Source organism: Anser cygnoides, chromosome 10 (assembly GCF_040182565.1).
Source record: "Anser cygnoides isolate HZ-2024a breed goose chromosome 10, Taihu_goose_T2T_genome, whole genome shotgun sequence".
Taxonomy (NCBI): domain Eukaryota; kingdom Metazoa; phylum Chordata; class Aves; order Anseriformes; family Anatidae; genus Anser; species Anser cygnoides.
Window position 1 is genome coordinate 1610085 of NC_089882.1, and position 20836 is coordinate 1630920.

Genomic DNA, 20836 nt, shown 5'->3' on the forward strand with positions numbered 1-20836 from the left:
CGGCACCTCCCTGAGGGGCGGTGCCGGCTGCGGGCCCGCCCGCTCCCGCTCCCCGCCCGCTCCGAGGGTGGGCCGGGCGCCGCTCGGCTTCCTCGAGGCCGGGGCCATGACCCAGGCGGAGAAGGGCGAGGCGGAGAACGGCAAGGACAAGGAGCGCGACCGCGAGCGCGAGCAGCGCGGCGCCAAGCGGCCCATCGTCCCCGCCGCCGTGCCCGAGTCCCTGCAGGAGGTGAGGCCCGGCCGGGCGAGGGGCGGGGGGAGGCGGGGGGGACGGGCCCGGGCTCAGGTTCAGGTTCAGGCACCCACTGCGGCCCCGCGCCTTGTGCTTGCTTGCAGCAGATACAGAGCAACTTCATCGTGGTCATCCACCCCGGCTCTGCGACACTGCGCCTCGGCCGGGCCACGGACACGCTGCCCGTGGGCATCCCGCACGTCATCGCGCGGCGGCAGCGGCAGCCCGGGCAGGCGGCCTGCAGGGACAGCTGGCTCCTCAGGGACGGCCTCAATGTAAGCCCGGCACCCCGGTGCCCTCCGACCGCGCTAAAACGGGTGTTTGTGGGCGGTATTTCCTGGCCTTTCTGGCTGTGTGACGCGGCTCTTCCCCTTATGCAGATTTTTTCCACAGAACAACACTTCTGAGGACAAACCTTTTCTTTTTCCCCCTTTTAACATGCTGTAGATGCCACCTTAACCAAGCCAGTAGATTTGCACCACTTTATGTCATTTCATTTAGTCACAATGAATTAAATTTCATAAATTGATAGAGTGAGAGCTTGTACTCATTGACGTCTCTGCCACATGATCTGCTACCATGTGTACTGTTTGTGTTTATAGAACGACAGCTGCGGAACTAGAATCGAACCCCTCCTTTTGTGATTGCACCCCTTACAACTTGTTTTGTAATATGGATAACGTAGCTAGTAATATTAGTCCGTTCAGAAAATATATGATTTTATTCATAATCAAAATCTGTACCATAAATCTTTAATCAAATTCACATTTCTAATACTAAAGCTCACTTCTAAATAATTGAGATCTACTTAAACATTTTTTCCTACTTTATATTTTTATAGTTAAATAGATAATGTCCAGAGCTCCTCAAACTGGAGATGAAGTCCAGCAGCTGTTAACAGTCAATTACAAAAACTCAGGATGACTTTGACAAATAGGTGTCAGGAACTCTAATATAAAAAAGTCCTACAGTCTAGCAACTACAATCATGATTCTCAGTCAATGTTACTAGTTTACAGACTGGAAAGTAAGTATTTTGTTATATATGTGTTTTTGTTGTTTAGAAACCTGAAAGCACTGAGCAGAGACAAAATGGCCTTAAAATGGTGGACCAAGCAATATGGTCCAAAAAGATGTCAAACGGTGCGAGGCGTATACCAGTGTCACCCGACCAGGTAACTCATTCTTAAGATTTTAATAAATTGTTAATTCATGTAATCATTTGATATAATGCTATGTTTTAATGCCCAAGAACAGACATCTGTTATACAGTAGATACAGACGGTGCTATTGTGTGCATTGATAATGAAGATTTGAGAAGATGGTGAAGATGTAAATTGGTTCTTCCGTGTTGTTTGCTTTGGTTTCTGGTTTTGTTTTGTTTAGCTTTTATGCATAAAAAGCGACTGGTAAAATACTTAACAGCGTTTGACTCGTTTACATTTCAGGCCAGGTCATACAACAGACAGATGCGGCCAGCTATTTTAGATCACAGCTCTGGGGCAAAGTGGACAAACACATCAAATCATCCTGAATTTTTGGTAGGAGAAGAGGTAAGATTCATTTCCCTGCTAAAATGAGGCTATTATCTTTTAATATGGTTATTTAATCAGTAGTACTTTGCTATATAGTAGTATGTATTGAAGAACAATTTAGGCTAAATTTAGCAATATATGAGAAACTTTACTAGGGACTAACGGAATATTATTATTCAGCAAGACCAGATAGTTTTTCCTAGGTGCGTAGCGAGTAAACATTTTTTTCAAACTGCAGGATAAACCATGTCTCTTTCATTCTTGTATTTGTCAAGTGTTATAAATGACTGAGTCCCAAATAGGACTGCAATCAAAGTTTACAATTTATTAAACGAATAGAGGCAAGCAAACAGCGCTGGGTGTGCTGGAAGTCTCTGCTCCACCAAGACGCACACCCGTTACGTAAGACAGCTGATTTTTTATACTCCTAGGCTAATACATATTTATTACTACTTCTAAAAGAGGCAGGGTTATTATAATTGATTTCCCGAATCCGAAGTCCTCCCAGGGGCGCCTGCTCATCAGTCTCTGGTAGTCTCTCGGGGGCCGCTTGGGCGGGAGGCTCATATTCTTCCTCCTCATCTGGTGGTCTCTTGGCCGGATGTCAGAAGTTACTGCACGTCCATGCAGAGTCAGCAGTTTTTCTCTAAAGAAATCCCTTTGTTCTCTTACCGCCTAAACCCAGGCCTCAATGTTAACCATTCAAATCCCTTAGTGACACGAATTGCTGGACCATTCCTTACATCAAGGATAAGTAATACATATGTGACTACTCTAAAGCTTCACTTAGTTATTAGAAGCAACAGGGTAGATTCTTTGCTGCTATAAATCACCGTTTCTGTAGGGACTAGGTAAGAACTTTGCCCATGTGGTATAATTCAGAGAAAAGGCAAGAAACTGATAAAAGGGTCAGCACATGGAATCACTGCTCAGTAAGTAGGTATTCATGAGCTTCAAAGAGTTTTTAAATTATTTTAGTTATTAATTTGAGATAACAGAAAAAAAGACACTGTTAGAGACTTGATGATCTTGAAGGTCTTTTCCAACCTAAATGACTCTGCATCCATGGATAGGAAAATTCTGGCAATTTAAACCATGTATTGAATGTTTTTTAATGCAACCCAGACCTGTTAAAAAGAAATCTGCTGTTACATTGGTCTCGGTGCTGCTGTATGCCATGTTCTAACTACTTCTGAAATATTATTTTAATATTTATTACTAATTTGGGGAGAAAAGTAACTTCATCTCTTATTTTCAGGCACTATATGTTAATCCACTGGATTCTTATAATATACATTGGCCTATTAGAAGAGGGCAGTTGAACCTCCACACAGGGCCTGGTGGCTCTCTCACTGCAGTATTAGCAGATCTTGAAGTGATATGGTCCCATGCAATACAAAAATATCTGGAAATACCACTGAAAGACCTAAAGGTGAGCTATAAATGTGTTAGTGTGGGCTGTATCCACTTGCTGTAAATGTTGTGATAAAAGAGAATCAACCTGCTATTACTGATAGCCTCTTACTGGTAGTTTTCTTAATGGATAGTCTGTCTGGTGACTGTCAGACTGTCTAAGGCTGTCTGCCTGTCTAAGACTTCATTTGGAATTTTGTGTGTTCCTTTAGGACAAAATTTGGTAATAGAACTTACAGCAAGAAGATCTGGAAATCCTTTATGTAATTAAAGTCCTTTTTGGAATCCATCATAGAAATTTCTGTCTTATTTTTTTGTATGTTAACTAAAAAGGAGTCAACAGGAATAGGTGTCTAACACTTGCATAATTTCTCTTCCTGGCCAAGTAGGTGTTTTTGCTGTATTTGGTGTACTTGAAAACATTTTAATGACTTAAAAACTGTTAACTTGGTACTTATTCTCAATATTTTTAAAAAATTATTAAAAATGTTCCACCTTCCCATAATTTTGCTTCTTGTAGCACCTCATATATTATGCTTTCTTAATTGGCAACAGGTATTCAAGCGTGCAAAGAGAAACTCAGTCTGAGAGCTGACTTACTGTTCTTATATTCAGTACTATAGGTGCATTTTACTAATTCCAGACATCTACAATAAACAGCATGTGAAAGAACTGGTGAATATGATCCTAATGAAGATGGGCTTCTCAGGTAAAACCCTACAGAAGCAAGCACTGAATGATTAATAGCATAAAATTGTGTTGTTTTTTTTCCCATTAAGACACGTTTTTGCAGGCCAATCCCAGCTTGGCCAGGGCTCACAGCTTTCATCTGTTGATATTCCTGTAACTGTTGCCTCTTTTAATAGGGCAAAATGGTTGCCTAGCACTGAAATCATTTTCTTGCTTTGCTATCAGGTATTCCAACTGTGGGCTTCTCACTTCAGCTGAGATAAAAAGGCTGTAGCAAGTCTGATTTGTCAAGTATTTTTAAATGACTGTTTCTAAAATGTACAATGTTATTCCAGAAAAAAACTAGGAAAATGTTTCATATGCATCTTATAACCAAGACCTGGCAATACGAGTTACAAAAACAGGTTGTCTGGCAACAATATCCTTAATCTCACAAAATAAGAACATGCAAATATAGGCATCCATCCTGGTAGTAGCTTTTTGCAGGACTTCAAGGGTTTACCCAACAAAAACTGTGTTAGTCCTCCACCCAATCATCACTAAATGTACAACCTTTCAGTGGAGACTCAGGCTATGAGTAGATTTTTAAAGAATTTAAAGACATAAAAGACATTTAAAAGACATACTTTGAATTCAGAAACGTAGCTGTGGAGCTTGGCGTAAATTGGATATTCTTTTTTCTCATATTGCTAGGAATTGTAGTACACCAGGAGTCTGTCTGTGCTACTTTTGGAAGTGGTTTAAGCAGTGCGTGTATAGTAGATGTGGGAGATCAGAAGACAAGTGTTTGCTGTGTAGAAGATGGTGTTTCCCATCGCAACACCAGGTATCTTTTCATGTGCAGAATTATTACAAGCATGTACTTAGTTACTTACCAAAGACTTGACTTTAAAAAATGAGGAAAACTTTTTACTAATACAGAAAACTTTTTGCAAATACAGTTGTTTTGTTGTGTTGTTTGTTTTTTTTATGTTGTTGTCATGTGGTTGTTTTGTTTGTTTCATTGTGAGCTATTCAACAAGGTCATCATGTTAGAACATGAACCTTAAAGAATTCTGACATGTTTAAAAGAAGAAAATAGCAGAACATTGTGCTCTGCAAACTATGTGGAAGTCATGATTGTAGTACATCTGAAATGTTGCCTTCATTCGTATGTTTGCCACTATAAAAGGCCAGTATTACAGAAAATTAATAAAATATTTTTCTTCTCTATTCTTTAGGCTGTGCCTTGCATATGGAGGATCTGATGTGTCGAGATGTTTTTATTGGCTTATGCAACGAGCAGGGTTTCCATACAGAGACTGTCAGTTAACTAATAAGTTGGATTGCCTTCTGCTTCAGCACCTAAAGGAGACATTCTGTCATCTAGACCAGGTGAGAAAGGAAAATGATCTGTTCTCTTTTTTTCCTCTACAGAATGCTACTCTGGGGAACCTTTAAGTGAGTCTACAATTGCTTGCAAATGGAAAAAGCGTATAAAATGGTTAGAATATATGCAACAGTTCAGAAGATGCATGATTTTTTTCAATGAAAGGTGGTGTTTGCACATACTGTGTGCTTTATTTTTAATATAGAATAGTCATCTCATATAGTCCTCTCTAACTGGTATATTTTTAATTATTAGATACAGGAGAGCTGTAGGAAATGGGCTTAATGGGCATAGAAAATGAAGTACTGGCAAGAATTGTAGAAGGTTTAGAGCTGAAGTATTTGAAATATGTTTTATTTTTCTTGTAGTTGAAAGGAATCTCAGCTAGTTAGAAAGGAGGTTTATTTGTTCTTATTACTGAAAAAAGCTGATAGTATTTGCATATATGCTGTTTTTCAGTTTCAGTTTTGTGAGATCTGCCAGCAGGTCTCATCGTTCCAAACACACCATCATTTTAGAGGCTTAAGCACGTGGAAAGATTTGGGTAGATCTTGCTACAAGGAAAAGACTTTAAAAGGAGTTGAAGAATAGATTTATGAAATTTAGAATTGTTATGTTTTATCATTGCCCACAGTTTCACTAGATTGTGCAGCTTGACATAGAGATACAAAAAATACATATATATATTTTTTTTTTAACATTTTTGACTGCAGGATATTTCTGGATTGCAAGACCATGAGTTCCAAATTCGTCATCCGGATTCTCCAGCTCTATTATACCAGTTCCGATTAGGGGATGAAAAATTACAGGTGATTTTTGTAAAAGGGACAAGAAGTATATTCAGTGTTCAGGTTCAGGGCCTCTCTTTGTATTGTCTCCATGCTATTTAGCCCATGTAATTTACATACTGGTTTTTACATATGCTTTGTAATAATATTAAAATTAATTACAATATATATGAGCGTGCCTAATGAAGCACAAGGCAATGCACAACACTTCTAACTAGCTTTAGCCAGAAGGTTTGTGAGTTCAATTGAATATGATGATGTTTATCCTTCAAGTGTAAGAAATGAATGCTGATTCTGCAAATTTTTCACTGCACTGAAATTTCTAACTCTGTAACAAACTACATTTGAATTACTTGTACATCACACAAGGCTGTAAAGAAACCTATGAACATCTACAAGTATATTCAATGTTTGTTTTTTTTTAATTATACAAAACTGAAGACACTAAGCCTTTTATGAAACTACTTGAAAAAATCTGTATTAATTTTGATTTGCAAGAAAACTAAGATAATAGAAGATTTTTCTTTTTTATAGTAAATACCAATTTGGTAAAAATGCACGTAATAAAATGCCAAATCTCTCATTCTTCAGGCTCCAATGGCTCTGTTTTATCCAGCAACTTTTGGAATTGTTGGACAAAAAATGACAACTTTGCAACACAGGTCACAAGGTGACCCTGAAGATCCTCATGATGAACAATATTTGCTAGCCACACAAAGTAAGCAGGAGCAGGTGTGTGAATGCTGGTTTTATTTTTCATTGAGTATTATGTAATTAGGGAATGAAATTGGAACTTAGTACCTCATCTCTGAGACCAAGGTTTGTTACCTGGGTCAGCAGCATTAAAGAACAAATGTAAAGTGAGGAATTACACATGTCTAGACAAGTCCTTAATTAGAACTGTGTATTTTCAGTGTCTAAGGAGACTTCATAATAATGGCATTGATACTTCTGGTGGATTTGAAATTAAAACCCTTACTCTGAAAGTGGGAATCAAAAATTGTATGAGGCAGCAATGCAATGTTTAACTTTTCTGTGCAAAAAGGTAAAGTAGTGGTGCTTAATTAAGTCTTTGTACTGTTCTGTAACCTGTTGAAGATCTTTTTCTATTTTTCATAGTTTATATTTAAACTTGTTTTCTTATTTTAAGTCTGCAAAAGCTACAGCTGATAGAAAGTCTATGTCAAAGCCTGGTACGTATGAGGGAGATTTGAGAGGCCAAGCCACAGACATTTCAGAGAGGGTCTACCCCCAAGAAGTGGAACTGGGATCTTCCCAAAGTGACTGTATGATATCTGGAAATGATTCAGAGGAACCTTTAAGTGCACACATGTCCAGGAAAACAGCGATTTCTCAGTTTGAAGGCAAAGCCCTAGGCCTTGACAAAGCCATCCTTCATAGTATTGACTGCTGTGGTAAGAAATACGTTTGTATAACTCTGTCAAATTGCTTTTCACTGTGGATTTAAGGTAACTCCTAGATTTTAGTAAAGTAGTATGTATGTCCCTTTATTTTATCATCTCTAGAGTAGCTGCACAGTTAAACTTGAATCTTTGTTGAGTTTTCTTGAGCTTGTTTTTGAAGCTTCAAGGAATAGCAAAAGAATTTTAGAAGTAAATTTTTACCAATTTGTATCTAGTTTGACTTACATTAAGTTCTTTGCAATATAAATACAGGCCCTATTAAAGTTTAAAAATAGATATACTTCTATATATCCATTCCTTCCAGCATCCGATGATACAAAAAAGAAGATGTACAGCTCCATCTTAGTAGTGGGAGGAGGTCTTATGTTTCATAAAGCTCAAGAGTTTCTTCAACACCGAATTCTCAACAAAATGCCCCCTTCTTTCAGAAGAGTCGTTGAAAATGTTGAAGTCATCACAAGACCTAAGGTATAACATTAATAACTACACAGTTAGTAAACTAGGATTGGTTGAAATCTTCAAAAGATCTTTAATAATACATTCTTTCAAAACCACAGAAAGAATGGTTACACTTTTTTGTGTATTTTTGAGGAGATTTAGGCAAGCTGACAGCTCATACTATAGCACTGGTATTACAGGCAGGCAATTACAGGTAAAGCAAGATAATTACTGGTATTGATCATGGAAGTGCTTATTAGCTGAGGGCCATGTTCTCAAAGAAGAAATTAGTATGGGTCCATGAAAGTATCTTTCTGCTCAGTAAGGAATTGTTAGGTTTTGGTTTTGTTTTAATTATCATCAGTGTTAAAGTATGGCCATTTTAGCTTGGCTGTAACCAAACAAAATTTGTAAAAAGCAAAGCTTGAGTATTTTTAGAGCATTTGGCCTGCCTGCTGAGGGCAGGATTTTCCTGGCATGTCTAAAAGTCATTAAAAAAAGTGACTTTTAAAACACCTTAAATATTTTTTTCCATTTTTAAAATCTCAATATCATGAAACTCTTTTCTTCTGAATGATTTTGAAAAACTTTTTCTCCTCTCCTCACTACCAAGATTCTAAGTAATGAATACTGTTGGGGAAAAAAAAGGAGGCAGCATTTGAGAACCGTGTGCAGAGTAGTGACTCTCCCTATGTATTTTAAATTTAGGATATGGATCCCCGCTTAATTGCATGGAAAGGAGGTGCTGTTTTAGCCTGTCTTGACACAACTCAGGAGCTCTGGATATATCAGCGAGAATGGCAGCGTTTTGGTGTAAGAATGTTACGAGAGCGAGCTGCGTTTGTCTGGTAACTGGTATGTTTACAGGAGAGCATGGTTAATCGATCTCCAGATGTCACTTTTTTCCAGTGCAGATGTATTGATTTTCTGCTGATGGTTTATTTTATTAAAACTAACTTCAACTGAGATTTTTCCAATAGTGGTGCAAAAATCTTATTGAATGCATATTACTTCAGCATTGCTATAGTTGATCTTTTCAATTGTATGCACTGAATTTAGTGTACAGAATATCACTTATCTCCAGATTCACTGCATTTATATTATGTAGGTTTTAAATATATACACACAAAGTGGCACAATGTGGGAATTTGAGATACCATATATTGAAAAGGTCAAGTTTAAGCCAAGATTAATTCCAGACACACATAAATATACACAGAAACAACACCTGAAGGGTGCATTCTGTGTGATTAATGCCTTACTCCCATTCCTACACTAATGTTACCAGGAGATAAAATTGTTATACAAATGATCATCATGGAAAAAGTGAAATAGAGAACCTAGACTTCAGTTGCTGTTGTATTTCGCTTCTATAATAATTTATATTATTAAGTGAAAAAACTTATGAAAGTGGAATATATTTTCTTCCCTGGTCTCATAATTAAAATCTCATTTTAGCTTCTCCTTATTTGTGGTAGTGCTCCACTCTTTCCCTATTTAAAAAGAAAATCAATATAATACACCTAGAGCTAGATTTATTTATTTTTTTATATAGCTATAAATAGCTATTTATATAGCATGGGCTTTTTCTCTGAAATCCTTAGATATAAACTAAGCCTCACTTATTTAAGTGCTATTTGTTGTTTTATCTTCCGTAATGAAGACTCCCACCACCTGCAAACGATGCCTTAAATCCCTATCTGCAATTAAAATGTAGGTTAATATTATTAAACCTCTTTCGACAATATATCAAAGATGAATGTTTCTGCAAATCATATAAGAAAGAACTGACTTACTTTTAACCTGCTTTCATTAAAAGTTTTAGAGAAAGGATCTCTCTAGTCAAATTATGCTGTAAACTCATCTGAAAATAATTTACTGCAGGCTATAGTTACATTATTATATTTTATTTAAAAGTAGTAACTGTGAGCTCCATTTTATTGAAGATCTCCAGAAAGCATACCATACTTCAGATTTTACTCTGGCAAGGTTACTTGTCAGTGCTGGGTTTGGTTTTGTTTTTCTTTTTTTTTTGGGGGGGGGGGGGGATGTCAAGAAAAGGGTCTAGAATTTCAGTTACAGAATTAATTTTTAAGTCACTTGAGGGTGATACAGAAGAGAAAGTACATATGTACAAAGATCTTTTTTTTTGATTTTTTGACCTACAAATATTCTCCACATCAAAAAATTTCACAACTTTACATCAATGAGTGCTGATGACACCTGGACACCAAGTGAAATGTAAGATCTACTTCATTCTTACAATGCCACATCAAATATACTGTAAATGTGCACTGTATCTCAACAAAGTTACAATCACCAAAACAGCCTCTGAGCCAGACTGCACCACTTCACTGCAACTGAGGAGTCCACCAGTTAACTTCACAAACTGCGCAGGGGAAAGCAGTACTTCTGAATTACGTAGTGAACTACATTCCATGATTTTCACAACCGATTACTTCTTACTGGTTATTTTACTTGAGAACAAATTTCTTCATTTCATTTCATATTGTGGAAATCACTTCTACGTTTTTCACTGGTTAAAATAGAAGTATTTTATTAGTGATTTCTTTCAAGTAAGAAAGCTCATATTAAATTTGTCCCTATTGTACAGCTTTTGTAAGACTAGAGCTTAATATCCAGACAACTATTAATTCTCAATTTCTTGCTATGCACCTAGTTGTAAGAAACAGAAAGGTCTCTATAGAAATTCTTCATGTCCTTCATAAGACAGTATTTTGGACAGATATTCAGAGCACTTGGTAAAGTATCTTGTGCATTCACCTCATTGAAAGAAACAACCATATATTTTTGCACAGAGGACCGATTTGTCATGTCACTACAGAAGCGGTTAACTGCAAGAGTGCAAGAGAGAACATGCTTTCTGTGTTACTGTAGTTTCTCACACTTTTACAGGCACCGTCACACGCAGCAGTGGTAGGGTTTGAACTAAGGAAAATCACCCTATCTGCTGCTGCTTTTTGAGCAGCAAGACATGCTACAGGACCTTTTTCAGCAATTCTCCTTCTCTCCCACAAGTCTAGAATGACGTCAGTCTGGCAGCCCTCATGCAGAAATTCAGCAAAAGAAAGGACAGTGTGATTAAGACAAAGTACTGGATATATAACCAGTACTTTAACATGTAGTTGTAGCCGCACCTGATGGAAGAATTGCCTTCTAAATGTATCTGTTTAACAAAAGAGACACCATATGCTCTCTTAAAATGTCAGTGTTTCTAGAAACAATGAAAACAGAATTTGAATGGCATTCTCAGTATGAAGGGGTTGACTGCAGCCTTCCATTATAGACTGGTGTGAAGAATAGAATGTAGCAGAAGGATGCTGTTAGTCCTTCTGCAAAACTAATACTGTGAATAAAGGTGCTAAGCAAAGAAAAACAGCAAAACTATAGGAAACATCAGCTGGGTTCATGCAAAAGAAGAAATGGCAAACCAAAAATTGTCCACACTATGTAATTTACTGTTTCATAAGTGTTTAAGAAATTGAGTATCTATTCTCCATTTAGGAAAGAAACAGTGGAAGGAAAAAGGGTAGGCTTACATTAGTGAAAAGTGTGGTAGAATAACAGCGACTACAGAGCAGAACAACTGGGCCAAGGACCAGACTGCACCAAGTCTTTCAGGGGTTTTACTGCAGCTTATCCCTGGTATGGTCCTGTGGCTTGCATACCCACTAGTGGTTGCACTACATTAGATTCATTAGAGCCTATCTTCCAGTTCAATTTCATGTGTGAGAGTCAAGGCCACACTCCTCAACTACGCAGCAGTATGAACCAAACCATAATGAGTATGGTGGGTGATTCTCTTGAAAAGCACAATATTGATTTAAAATAAAGCGTTAACGGAGACTTACCTGGAGTTTCTTAAACAACCTTGAGACTATCTATTACAATGATACCTAAAAGGTGGTGACTTTTGTACAATCTATTTCATCTAAAAGGATACGGTGGCAAAAATCACAGAAATCAACAGGAATTACAGAAATATTGAACTTCAAAAAAAAAGAGAACTCTTACCTTGCTTTGTAAGGATACAAACTACCACAGCAATAGTAGATACAACTGCAAGTAGAGCAGCAAGGAGAAGACACAAATCTTCCAACTGAATTGATTGTTAGGATATCTGGGGGAAAAAAAAGAAAAACAGTTTCAAACAAGTCTTGCATAGCTGAAAAATCTGTCTCCAGTTAATGAATTACTGAAATTAACATTTCTAGTGTCCATACTTGGAAGAAGAATCGTGCTAAAAGGTAACGCAAAAGGCCTAATAATCACACTGACAACAGCATAGCTGTGTACTGAGTTACTTGATTTCCTTCCCTATTTTGAAACAACAGAACAGTCTGAATCTGCTTCCTTACACTTCCTCCCATGTTTTTGGAATGCACCTCCTCCTGCAACCTCTCATTACTTGTTCTCTCTACCCTTTTGTTTAGAGTTTTGCCATAAGCGATAGTTACTAAGTAATCTCTGAACTGCAGCATTACTGACTGTATTAAGTTTAAAACTTCAACTTTAAAGAGAGGGAAGATGTAAGGCAAAGTTTACCAAGGCCAGTGTGTATAAAATTACCTTCAACTGAAGTCACCTGCTTTTTCAGAGGTTTTTGATGCTGTTGTGGTTTAACCCAGCAGGCAACTAAACACCACACAGCCGTTTGCTCACTTCCCACAGTCGGACAGGGGGAGAGAATTGAAAGAATAGACAAAGTGCAAGAACTCGTGAGTTAAGATAAGGACAGTTTAATACAAAAGGGAAAAGGGGAAGAAAAAAACCACAATATTAAAAAAAAAAAAAGTGATGCACAGCACAATTGCTTGCCACCCAACTGGCCAATGCCCAGCCAGTCCCTGAACAATGTCAGCCCCTTAGCCAAATCCCCCCAGTTCCATTGCTCAGCACGATGCCACGTGGCACGAAATAGCCCTGTGGCCAGTCCGGGCCAGCTGTCCTGGTGCTCTCCCTTCCCAACTTGTGCACTCCCAGCCCCCTTGCTAGCAGGAGGGATGTAGCTGAGCACTGCCCAGCAATAACTAAAATATCGGTGTGTTACCAGCATTACTTCCATCCAAAATCCAAAACACAGCACCATACAAGCTACTAGGAAGAAAAATAACTATCCTAGCCAAAACCAGGACAGGCATTTAAATGTTTGTTTACCAAAACATTTATTTTCCCAGATTTTGTCAAACATACTGTGGAAAATCTGCTGAATATACATAATACAACAGAAAACATTGAACAGTTGCTGATAAGTTTGTGACTCTGGAATGATAAACACTCAACTAACTGTTGTCTTTCATCTGTACAGAGTTTGACAGGTTTTCTGTAGGCCTTGGGCAGTCATATCCACACTTACCAAAATAAGGAAATATCTGGGGGAGGAAAAAAAGTAAAAAAGTAGAACAATTCCAGTACACAATTAAATGGAAGTTCTGCACAGATTAACACCTTTCATATATTTTCTTTGGTGTTAGGGTTTAGTCTCCTTGGAAGAATAGCGCTTCCTAAAACACAAGATTTTCTTGAAAGATATTTTCCTTACTAATGATATAAATAACAAAAAAGAGACATTCATGAGATAAGTAAGAATTTAAGAAGATTCAGCGTGAATATATTAGGTGTGTTTGCTTTAAGCTTTATAGCACAGGAACACTCTACTGAACAATACAGACTCCGATTACCACCGTGAGATTATCAATCCATAATCAAAAAGCCATTTTAATAAGAAAAAAATTATATACAGTGCTATAGTTGCATCTTGTTTGATAGCCAGAATCAATACAACTCTTCACGTTAACTATACACAAGCAAATATTCTGTTCACAGAAAATAAATCCAAAATTTTACTTACCTCTACAAAAATATCAGTGCTCTCATCACTCCCTGGTATCCTCACAGAAACTGTGCTTTCATTTATCTAATCATAAAATCCCAAAGAAGTGTCCAAGAGGGAGGAAAAAGTCAAAGACATTTATTACAAAAGGAGTCATTAGTAAGTTAAATTACAGGTAATAGTTAACTGCATTTCAAATCACATTTAATAGGTGGTATTATATATGTTTTAATGTCTCAATATCATTATTACATGCGGTGTATATGTTTAAATGCAGTTAATAAAACAAATAATATATGCAGGCAAGGATGAGTTTCATATTAGTTAAGCCTAAGTAACTATTGACTATATATCTTCTTATATTTTCATATATTTTATTAAGCTCACAATGAATGAAATCCTTTTGTTTAAAAACATCATAAAAAATGACCATCTCAAAAAGTGAAAGAATGTATTGGAACAGTGGAGTGCAGCACTTTGGAACAGTGGAGCACAACTATGATAGTAGAGAAGAACTTACAGGATGCTGCTTTCAATATATTAACAGAAAATTACATTTGCTTCCACGTTTTTTTCAAGAAGTACTTCATAATTTTGGCACTCATAAAGCAGTATTAAGTATTCAAGCCCAAGACTGCTTGTTGTAAAATTCACTTCTAATCCTGTCTCTATTTTACGGACAGTTATATTTGGATTCCACAAACTTCCTGAGGGTTGAAAAGATTTCAGTTTATTTTTTTTTTAATAACTAAGTGATGAAATGGATTTCTGCTGTAAATATGCTTGTGATAGGCAATGAACACCCAGCAGATGGCAGCTTATGACCTAAGAGAATGTTTGTGCCTTGGAAGAGGGCAGGTCAGAAGTGGTAGTTACAAGGAGACCCTGCAGCTGCTTCAGGTACAACAGGTACTGTCACTTGAAAACATATGTGCTGAAACCAGCCCATAAATGCTCCAACAGATTGAGAAGCAGTAGTACTTAGTATTAATGACGTCTGCATGCCAAAATCTGCAAAGAATTTTAGTCTATTAAAGTACTTTTTTTCATGTCATAGTGTATCTACCAGTAACTAAACTAAATTCATTATCTCAAAGAAACCAAGAAAACTTCTCAATCACATTTTCATGGACTAAAATATGGCATTATTATCTAAATTAAACTGTGCAGAATTCTAAAAATTCCCATCTTAGGGCCATGGAATATAATATACAGAAAAAAAAAAACATAAGTAGATCTTAGATTCTATTCAGTATGCAGGCAAAGATGATCTTGTAAAACTTGTGAAGTGTTATTTTTCCCCTCTTCAGATATCTCTATATGCGTACATTGCACTTACCCATTTCAATACAACTTTTGCTGTATTTCATTACGTTGTCATTACAGCCTGTGAATGTAAATGGATATTTAAAATTTTAGCAAATGCTTGCATAATGTGTGTACATTTTCACTAAAGTCCATCAAATTAGCCATAAGTGAATCTTTATGCACAATGCATTTTAAAATGGACAGTTAGCAATAAGTACTAGCCTATGTAGTTCCTGCTCCATGAACAGTGGCTTCGTGGTTTTGTCTGATTTTCTATTACCATCCCTACTTTTATTATCACCTCAAACACACACACAAAACATACTCCACTTACCTATCTTCTTAGAGAGCTGCCTAAAATGTGATGGTGATAACTAGGCATTCAAGTTTTAAAAAAAAAAATCCCAGTGAAATCCCAGTGCTCTTTCTTGTGGCATCAAAAGCTTGTTTACAAATGATTCACTTATCTTACTGCAGATTAAAAGAAACCAGAAGAAAAACATCCTACTATCAGTCTGCTCTGCTTATTACCTCTCCATCTCCCAACAATCCAACTCAAAACAAGAAAGAAAATTGTTATAAACAGATACAACCTATTTCAAACAAAACTAATATAAGCCTTTTTAGGAAGGGAACATGTTCTGGCTGGAAGAGTGCTATGCATACAGCAGCAGTGCCTTGATCCTGATATGTGAAGTCTTGAAGGGAGGCATAATGAATACAGCTGTCGTCTAAGGAGGACACCACCTGTCCTCCCAGACAGCTGTACTGGAGGACAAGCACCAAACTGGTCTTTGTGTGTGGAGACAGTTCAACAGTTATTGGACAAAATGACCAGAACAACACGTTCTTTAAAGCACCTCTGAACCTACAGTCTGCCTTACAACTTTAGAGGAATAATAATATTCCTGACTAATGTTTTACAAAAAACTACACTGAAGAACTATACAGTTAAAAATGCAAATTATTTTAAAACAGCAGAACAAATATTTTCTTTAGAATTATATCAATCCATTGCTAAAAGAAAAGTGGCAAGGAAATACAGAAACAAAACAAGCCTGGGGGAAAACAAAGTGAAAAGAAACAGTGCTAAGGAACTGCCTGCATCTGAGTACACAGCTTTGATAATGGTGTGTCTATAGGGTGCCATGTAGATTTCAAAACACATTTAAAACAGAAGCCATTTCTGACCTCATTAAGGAAGACTGTGCGATATCATGGGTGGAAAAAGACAGTAGTATCATTACCAGAGAATTCTTGGTAAATTACCTGGTGTAGTTAGCAAAAGGGATTTCGATGGAAAATCATCATTTATATTTGCTGGGGGTAGATTGTAAGCCTGGATGAAATATTTTGTTTCCGGTTCTACAGGGAATCCAATGTAATAGAACTGCCACTAAAATAAAAATGAAGAAAAGTTCACCTTGAGAATTTCATACTTAGAAATATGTATACTATTATGGTGGGACTAGGTTTAATAGAGAATTTATATAAATAAGTATCTGCTAACAGATAGGTGCACATAAGAAGACAAAAATATTTTTTTAGGAAAAGAGAATTCTGAACTCAGAGACTGCAACAAGTTACAAAGTATCAGTGTAATAATTACACATATGCACAATTATAGCTTGCAGCCAACATGGGATAATTTTAATTATTTCAGCCCACAATGAAGGACAGCTGTTCCCTGTCACACCATCCTGTCCTAGATCATCCAATGACAGCTCATGTATTTCTGGCTTATGTCACCCTAGCTCTAAGCATTCACTTGAGAACAGAAGGAGAGGTAAGTCATGGAAAAGAGACAGGCCGATTTTCTTATAGCTTTGTTCTCCATCTTCCAAAACACATGGCTAAGAATCCTATTTCAGTAAAAATCTTAAGTATCAAGGTTCAATTTTTCCTTTTCTAGGTCCGTTTTTATTATCTTCAGCAGAAGGGACATTTCTACTGCATATTTTTAAATGTCACTTCCCTTTTCCCAAAGTAAGGCAGATGAAGAAAACTACTTGAAAATTTCTTACTCCTTGATTACCAGCTGCAGTTTGACTTTGAAACTTTTCTGTATAATAGCATCGAATACACTGAAAATGTTCAATAATTCCTTTGCTGTTCACAGAGATCTTTGTGGCTGTCAGTTCTTTGACGTTGGCTTGAAGTGAAACAGACATAGTAAAAAATATCAACAAAATGTAAAAATGGTTTCATCTCATAGAACATTAAACAGAGAAAGCTTCTGTGACAATAGGTTCTCTGAATAAGATGTTGCAATGGTAAAATTTGCCATGGTACTTGATCTTTTGGCCTGTTTACAGAACTAACACCAAGGTCTGTCACACCTTTCCCAGTTTTATCCAGTTTATTCCATGTTCATCTCATGAAAACAAAAAAAAATGTCATTAAAGCATAAAATATCTAAATTATAGTCTCTGTATTTCAGCTCTCTGCTCAGTCACAGGAATAATTTCATTTTGTACCAGTGCCTGTCCTAGGAGATCTGGTAAAGTGGTTTTCAGTCTTTTCATTGCAGACATAAAAACATCCCACCGGAGGCAGAAAATCCTTTATAAAATATTTTCTATTCTAACAAGGGAAGTCCCAGATCTGGGAACCAGAATTCATAATTCTGCTGGGGAAAAACGGACTCTGCAATTTTATAGCATATTCTAATTTCTCACCCTGTCCATACAATATAAATTATGTTAATATCCCTTCCACTCCACAAACAACTACTACCTTCTCTATCTTGTTGATGCTCTCCTCCCTAGACTCCAATCATTTTTTTCCCAGCTCTTTTTTACCTTTGCCATCCGCTGCTTTTGTTTCTAACAGGAACAAAAGTTTGATGCCCAAAAACTTAGCTATTTTTTCCAATGTATTATGTTTGCCTACGAGCCCTGTCCTGCCTGTGGTTGCCAGTGGCATAGTATCTTGTGTATTTATGACTGCAACCAAGTCATCTTTACTGAACATGTGGGTTCAGTACTTTAGTACTTTCAGTACTTTACTGAACATGTGGGGTGGCAGTATGCACTGCAACAATGCACCCAGAGTCACAAAGTCAGGTAACACATCAATCAACCCTGGAGACAACACGCCTCTATTGATGTGGAAGCACGTAGGTTTGTACTCACCAATCTCTTCAGAACAATTAACTTTCATTCTTAAACCTCTATGGTTAAACTGAAAGGCAGCAGGATACCTTTTGTTTGCTCATGGCATGTGTCTGACATTACCCTCTGCAGTTCATTTTCTCACTCTCCTTAGGATTACCACCAGCCACTTGGACAAAAAAAACTACCATCTGTGCTGAGACTCCAACTTATATTCATGAAATAGGACTGGAATTGTGTTTCAGCTTGTTTCTCAACCAATACAGCATTGAGATTATGAAGATCTGCTGGTGCAACATGGTACTGCTTCCTCAGCTCAGGAACAGGACCTTCTGAAGAAAGAGAACCAGGAATTAAAAGAGACAGATCATAGCCAACGTATTTCCCACCTGTCCATCAGTCTCTGGAGTGCATTTTTACTTGATGCTGGGAGCGGAAGGAAGGAAAAAAAAATACACTTTGAGTCTTGAATTTCAGTATCTGTTTATGAATACTATAGCCTTTCTTCTCCCATGTACCTTCTCTCTTTTAGAGAGAGAAAAATTTCTATAAAAATGGCAAAATAAAGAGCCTGATTTTTATCCCCCTTCTTGTTTGTCTACATGAAAGTTATTTGTCTTAAGCTGCAGTCTTTGATGTCAATGATAAAAATCAAATCAGGTAAAATATAATCAGATAGTAATCTTCGCTTAAGTTTGTAGATCACGCATTTTTGGGATTTTTTCTGTATCAGTTATCTCTTGTTATAAGTAAGGTGAAAACATTTCTTGTACAAGAAACTAAGCCATGCTTTTTAAAAGGAGTGCTTTGCAAAACGCGATAGCCCTGGACCTCATGAACTCATCCTGACTCCCTGGTAACATAACGAGCCAAAACGAACCGTCAGAACTCGACTGTTCTGTTGGGTGGACAAGCAGCTATGCAATAAATATGAACCTCCTCTCCCACAGAACTGAGCAATGCCCCTTAGCACAGTAATTCTTCCAGGATAAGTTGTGAAGCAACTAGAAATCCATCTGAGAAGGAAGGCAAGTGCCTGAGAGCATTAAGGTGTGAAAAACAAATTTAACTAGATCCTACTACATCAGAGAGAAAGTAAAAAAAAGTAATAATAATAATAATAAGCAACACAAGTTCTAGATAGGTAAACATGTAAAGAAAGGATGCCACTTTTAAATGACTGTGGCAAACACAGATGGGAAATCAGGTTTTTAAACTTTTTATTTCTACATACCTGTTTCCTGTTTCTAAGCCACACAGAAGGGACTGTAAGAAAGAAATGTAATCTTATTTTTCTTAAATGCATAAATTAAGCAATTATGTCTACATAAAGACATTTCTCTGTGACCTTTATTTGCAAAACCACAAATTTAAAGAAATAACATTAATTTGAAGGCAGAAATCATACTTCCAGTTTCCTCTAGTTATAGGTATCACGTTGAGCTGTTAAAAAATACATAGCAAAATAAATTATTTTTATTTTGCACATCCGTTGGGATTTTTTTTGTGTCTAGCTTTACTCTTATACACCTGGTTTCTTCTTGCAGCAAACACACACATAAACACAAGAAAAAAAAAGAAATCCATATTATTTGAAGGGGTTTTTGTTTGTTTGTTTTATTAAAGTCAGGGCACAATACCTTAGGTTTCTCTCAGAAGCATCATAATTATTTAGTTATTGCAAAAATAATTTCCAGTAAAATCCTGAGCACATACACAAAATGTACGAGTGGGTCCCCAGGTAACAAATGGTCGAGGGGCATACAAAGCAGCAACAAGATCACCGCAAGCAGTGTGCCAAGATGCAGTCGCAACTCAGCAATTACCTAGCTACTGGTAGGCTTGGTTGTTTTGTTTTGGATAATGGTGTTCAGAGGCTTCAGCACAGAAATTGAAAGAATAGAGGCGGATCAACTCAGACCCTTGAATTTGCATATTATGTAGACATCTTGGGAAACAGGCTAATTTATATTTGTGTAATGTTTACCAAAAGCATCTGGGCTATAAGGACAAATCCTAAGACAAAGATTATATCAAAATTTCTGAATATTTTATGTACACAGCCTAAGAGAATTTTTGCAATAGCAGGCAGGAGTCAATGTTTTGGCTCTACACTACCATCTCATTCTTTAGAAGAGAGCTGTCACCCTTTGTTTTAAAAGATGGATTATCATCTTTAAAACACTGATGGCTATTGGCATTTAAGTCTTGTTTGTCTTTGAGTCTAACACTGAATGAGAAGCTACCTTGATATAACAAACACTTTGAACTCAATAATTTTCCTCCTTCCCAGTCTTTTGGGACAACTGTATTCTTTAAAGGTATTCTTTTCTTCTCCTCACAAGAATTTTAAAGGAAAGAAACCTGATTAATAAAGCTGGGCATAGCACCTATGGATCCAAGCCATTAACCCACACAGGATTAGAAGTAACACAACTGTAGCCAGTGTCTGTAGCCACAGTAGCATCCATTTTCTTTCTAGTGCATGAAGAATCAGCTTCCTTTCATGTCTTCAATTCAGTGTGAGAAACTGTTATTCTGCTTTTGATGCAGAATAGACAGGAGAAAGGAAGGTGCATTATTTTCCCACTGATATCTTACCGGCTTAGCTTGTTCACCACCACTACAGCTTTTCAGTACCAAATTCAGCAGGACACAGGCTCCCAGATTCAT

General features: G+C 37.1%; 2 protein-coding genes across 5 annotated transcripts; one reads left to right on the plus strand and one right to left on the minus strand.

Annotated features, from left to right (window-relative positions):
* Positions 1–38: 38 nt before the first annotated feature.
* Positions 39–18752, plus strand: ACTR8 (actin related protein 8). Of its 4 annotated transcripts, XR_007158073.2 has the most exons (15): positions 40–229; positions 337–507; positions 1296–1406; positions 1680–1784; positions 3025–3198; positions 3795–3888; positions 4563–4695; positions 5090–5243; positions 5952–6047; positions 6618–6758; positions 7177–7441; positions 7755–7918; positions 8597–8743; positions 16714–16836; positions 18318–18752. XR_007158073.2 is itself a non-coding variant. In XM_048047540.2 (14 exons), the coding sequence occupies exons 1-13, from the start codon at positions 107–109 to the stop codon at positions 8738–8740; spliced, it is 1875 nt and encodes a 624-aa protein (XP_047903497.1). In that variant the 5' UTR covers positions 41–106; the 3' UTR covers positions 8741–8743; positions 18318–18752. The 4 variants fall into 4 exon arrangements, 3 of the variants coding, with proteins under 3 accessions (XP_013043940.2, XP_047903497.1, XP_013043939.2); XM_048047540.2 differs by lacking the exon at positions 16714–16836 and having other exon boundaries at positions 41–229; XM_013188486.3 differs by lacking the exons at positions 16714–16836; positions 18318–18752 and having other exon boundaries at positions 39–229; positions 340–507; positions 8597–8854.
* IL17RB (interleukin 17 receptor B) lies at positions 2072–20836 on the minus strand. Its single transcript, XM_067003367.1, is given in 10 exon segments — positions 2072–10741; positions 10744–11080; positions 11924–12029; positions 14288–14449; positions 15082–15129; positions 16320–16446; positions 17075–17202; positions 18352–18495; positions 19398–19410; positions 20765–20836. Coding segments are annotated over 10 exon segments (1314 nt in total). The 3' UTR covers positions 2072–10564.

Bases quoted from the DNA above. Each gene is read 5' to 3' on its own strand.
- ACTR8 (XM_048047540.2), top strand. From the start codon at position 107: ATGACCCAGGCGGAGAAGGGCGAGGCGGAGAACGGCAAGGACAAGGAG. The intron at 1,407-1,679 runs GTAACTCATTCT...TTTACATTTCAG, and splicing joins TACCAGTGTCACCCGACCAG to GCCAGGTCATACAACAGACA. The intron at 4,696-5,089 runs GTATCTTTTCAT...TCTATTCTTTAG, and splicing joins GTTTCCCATCGCAACACCAG to GCTGTGCCTTGCATATGGAG.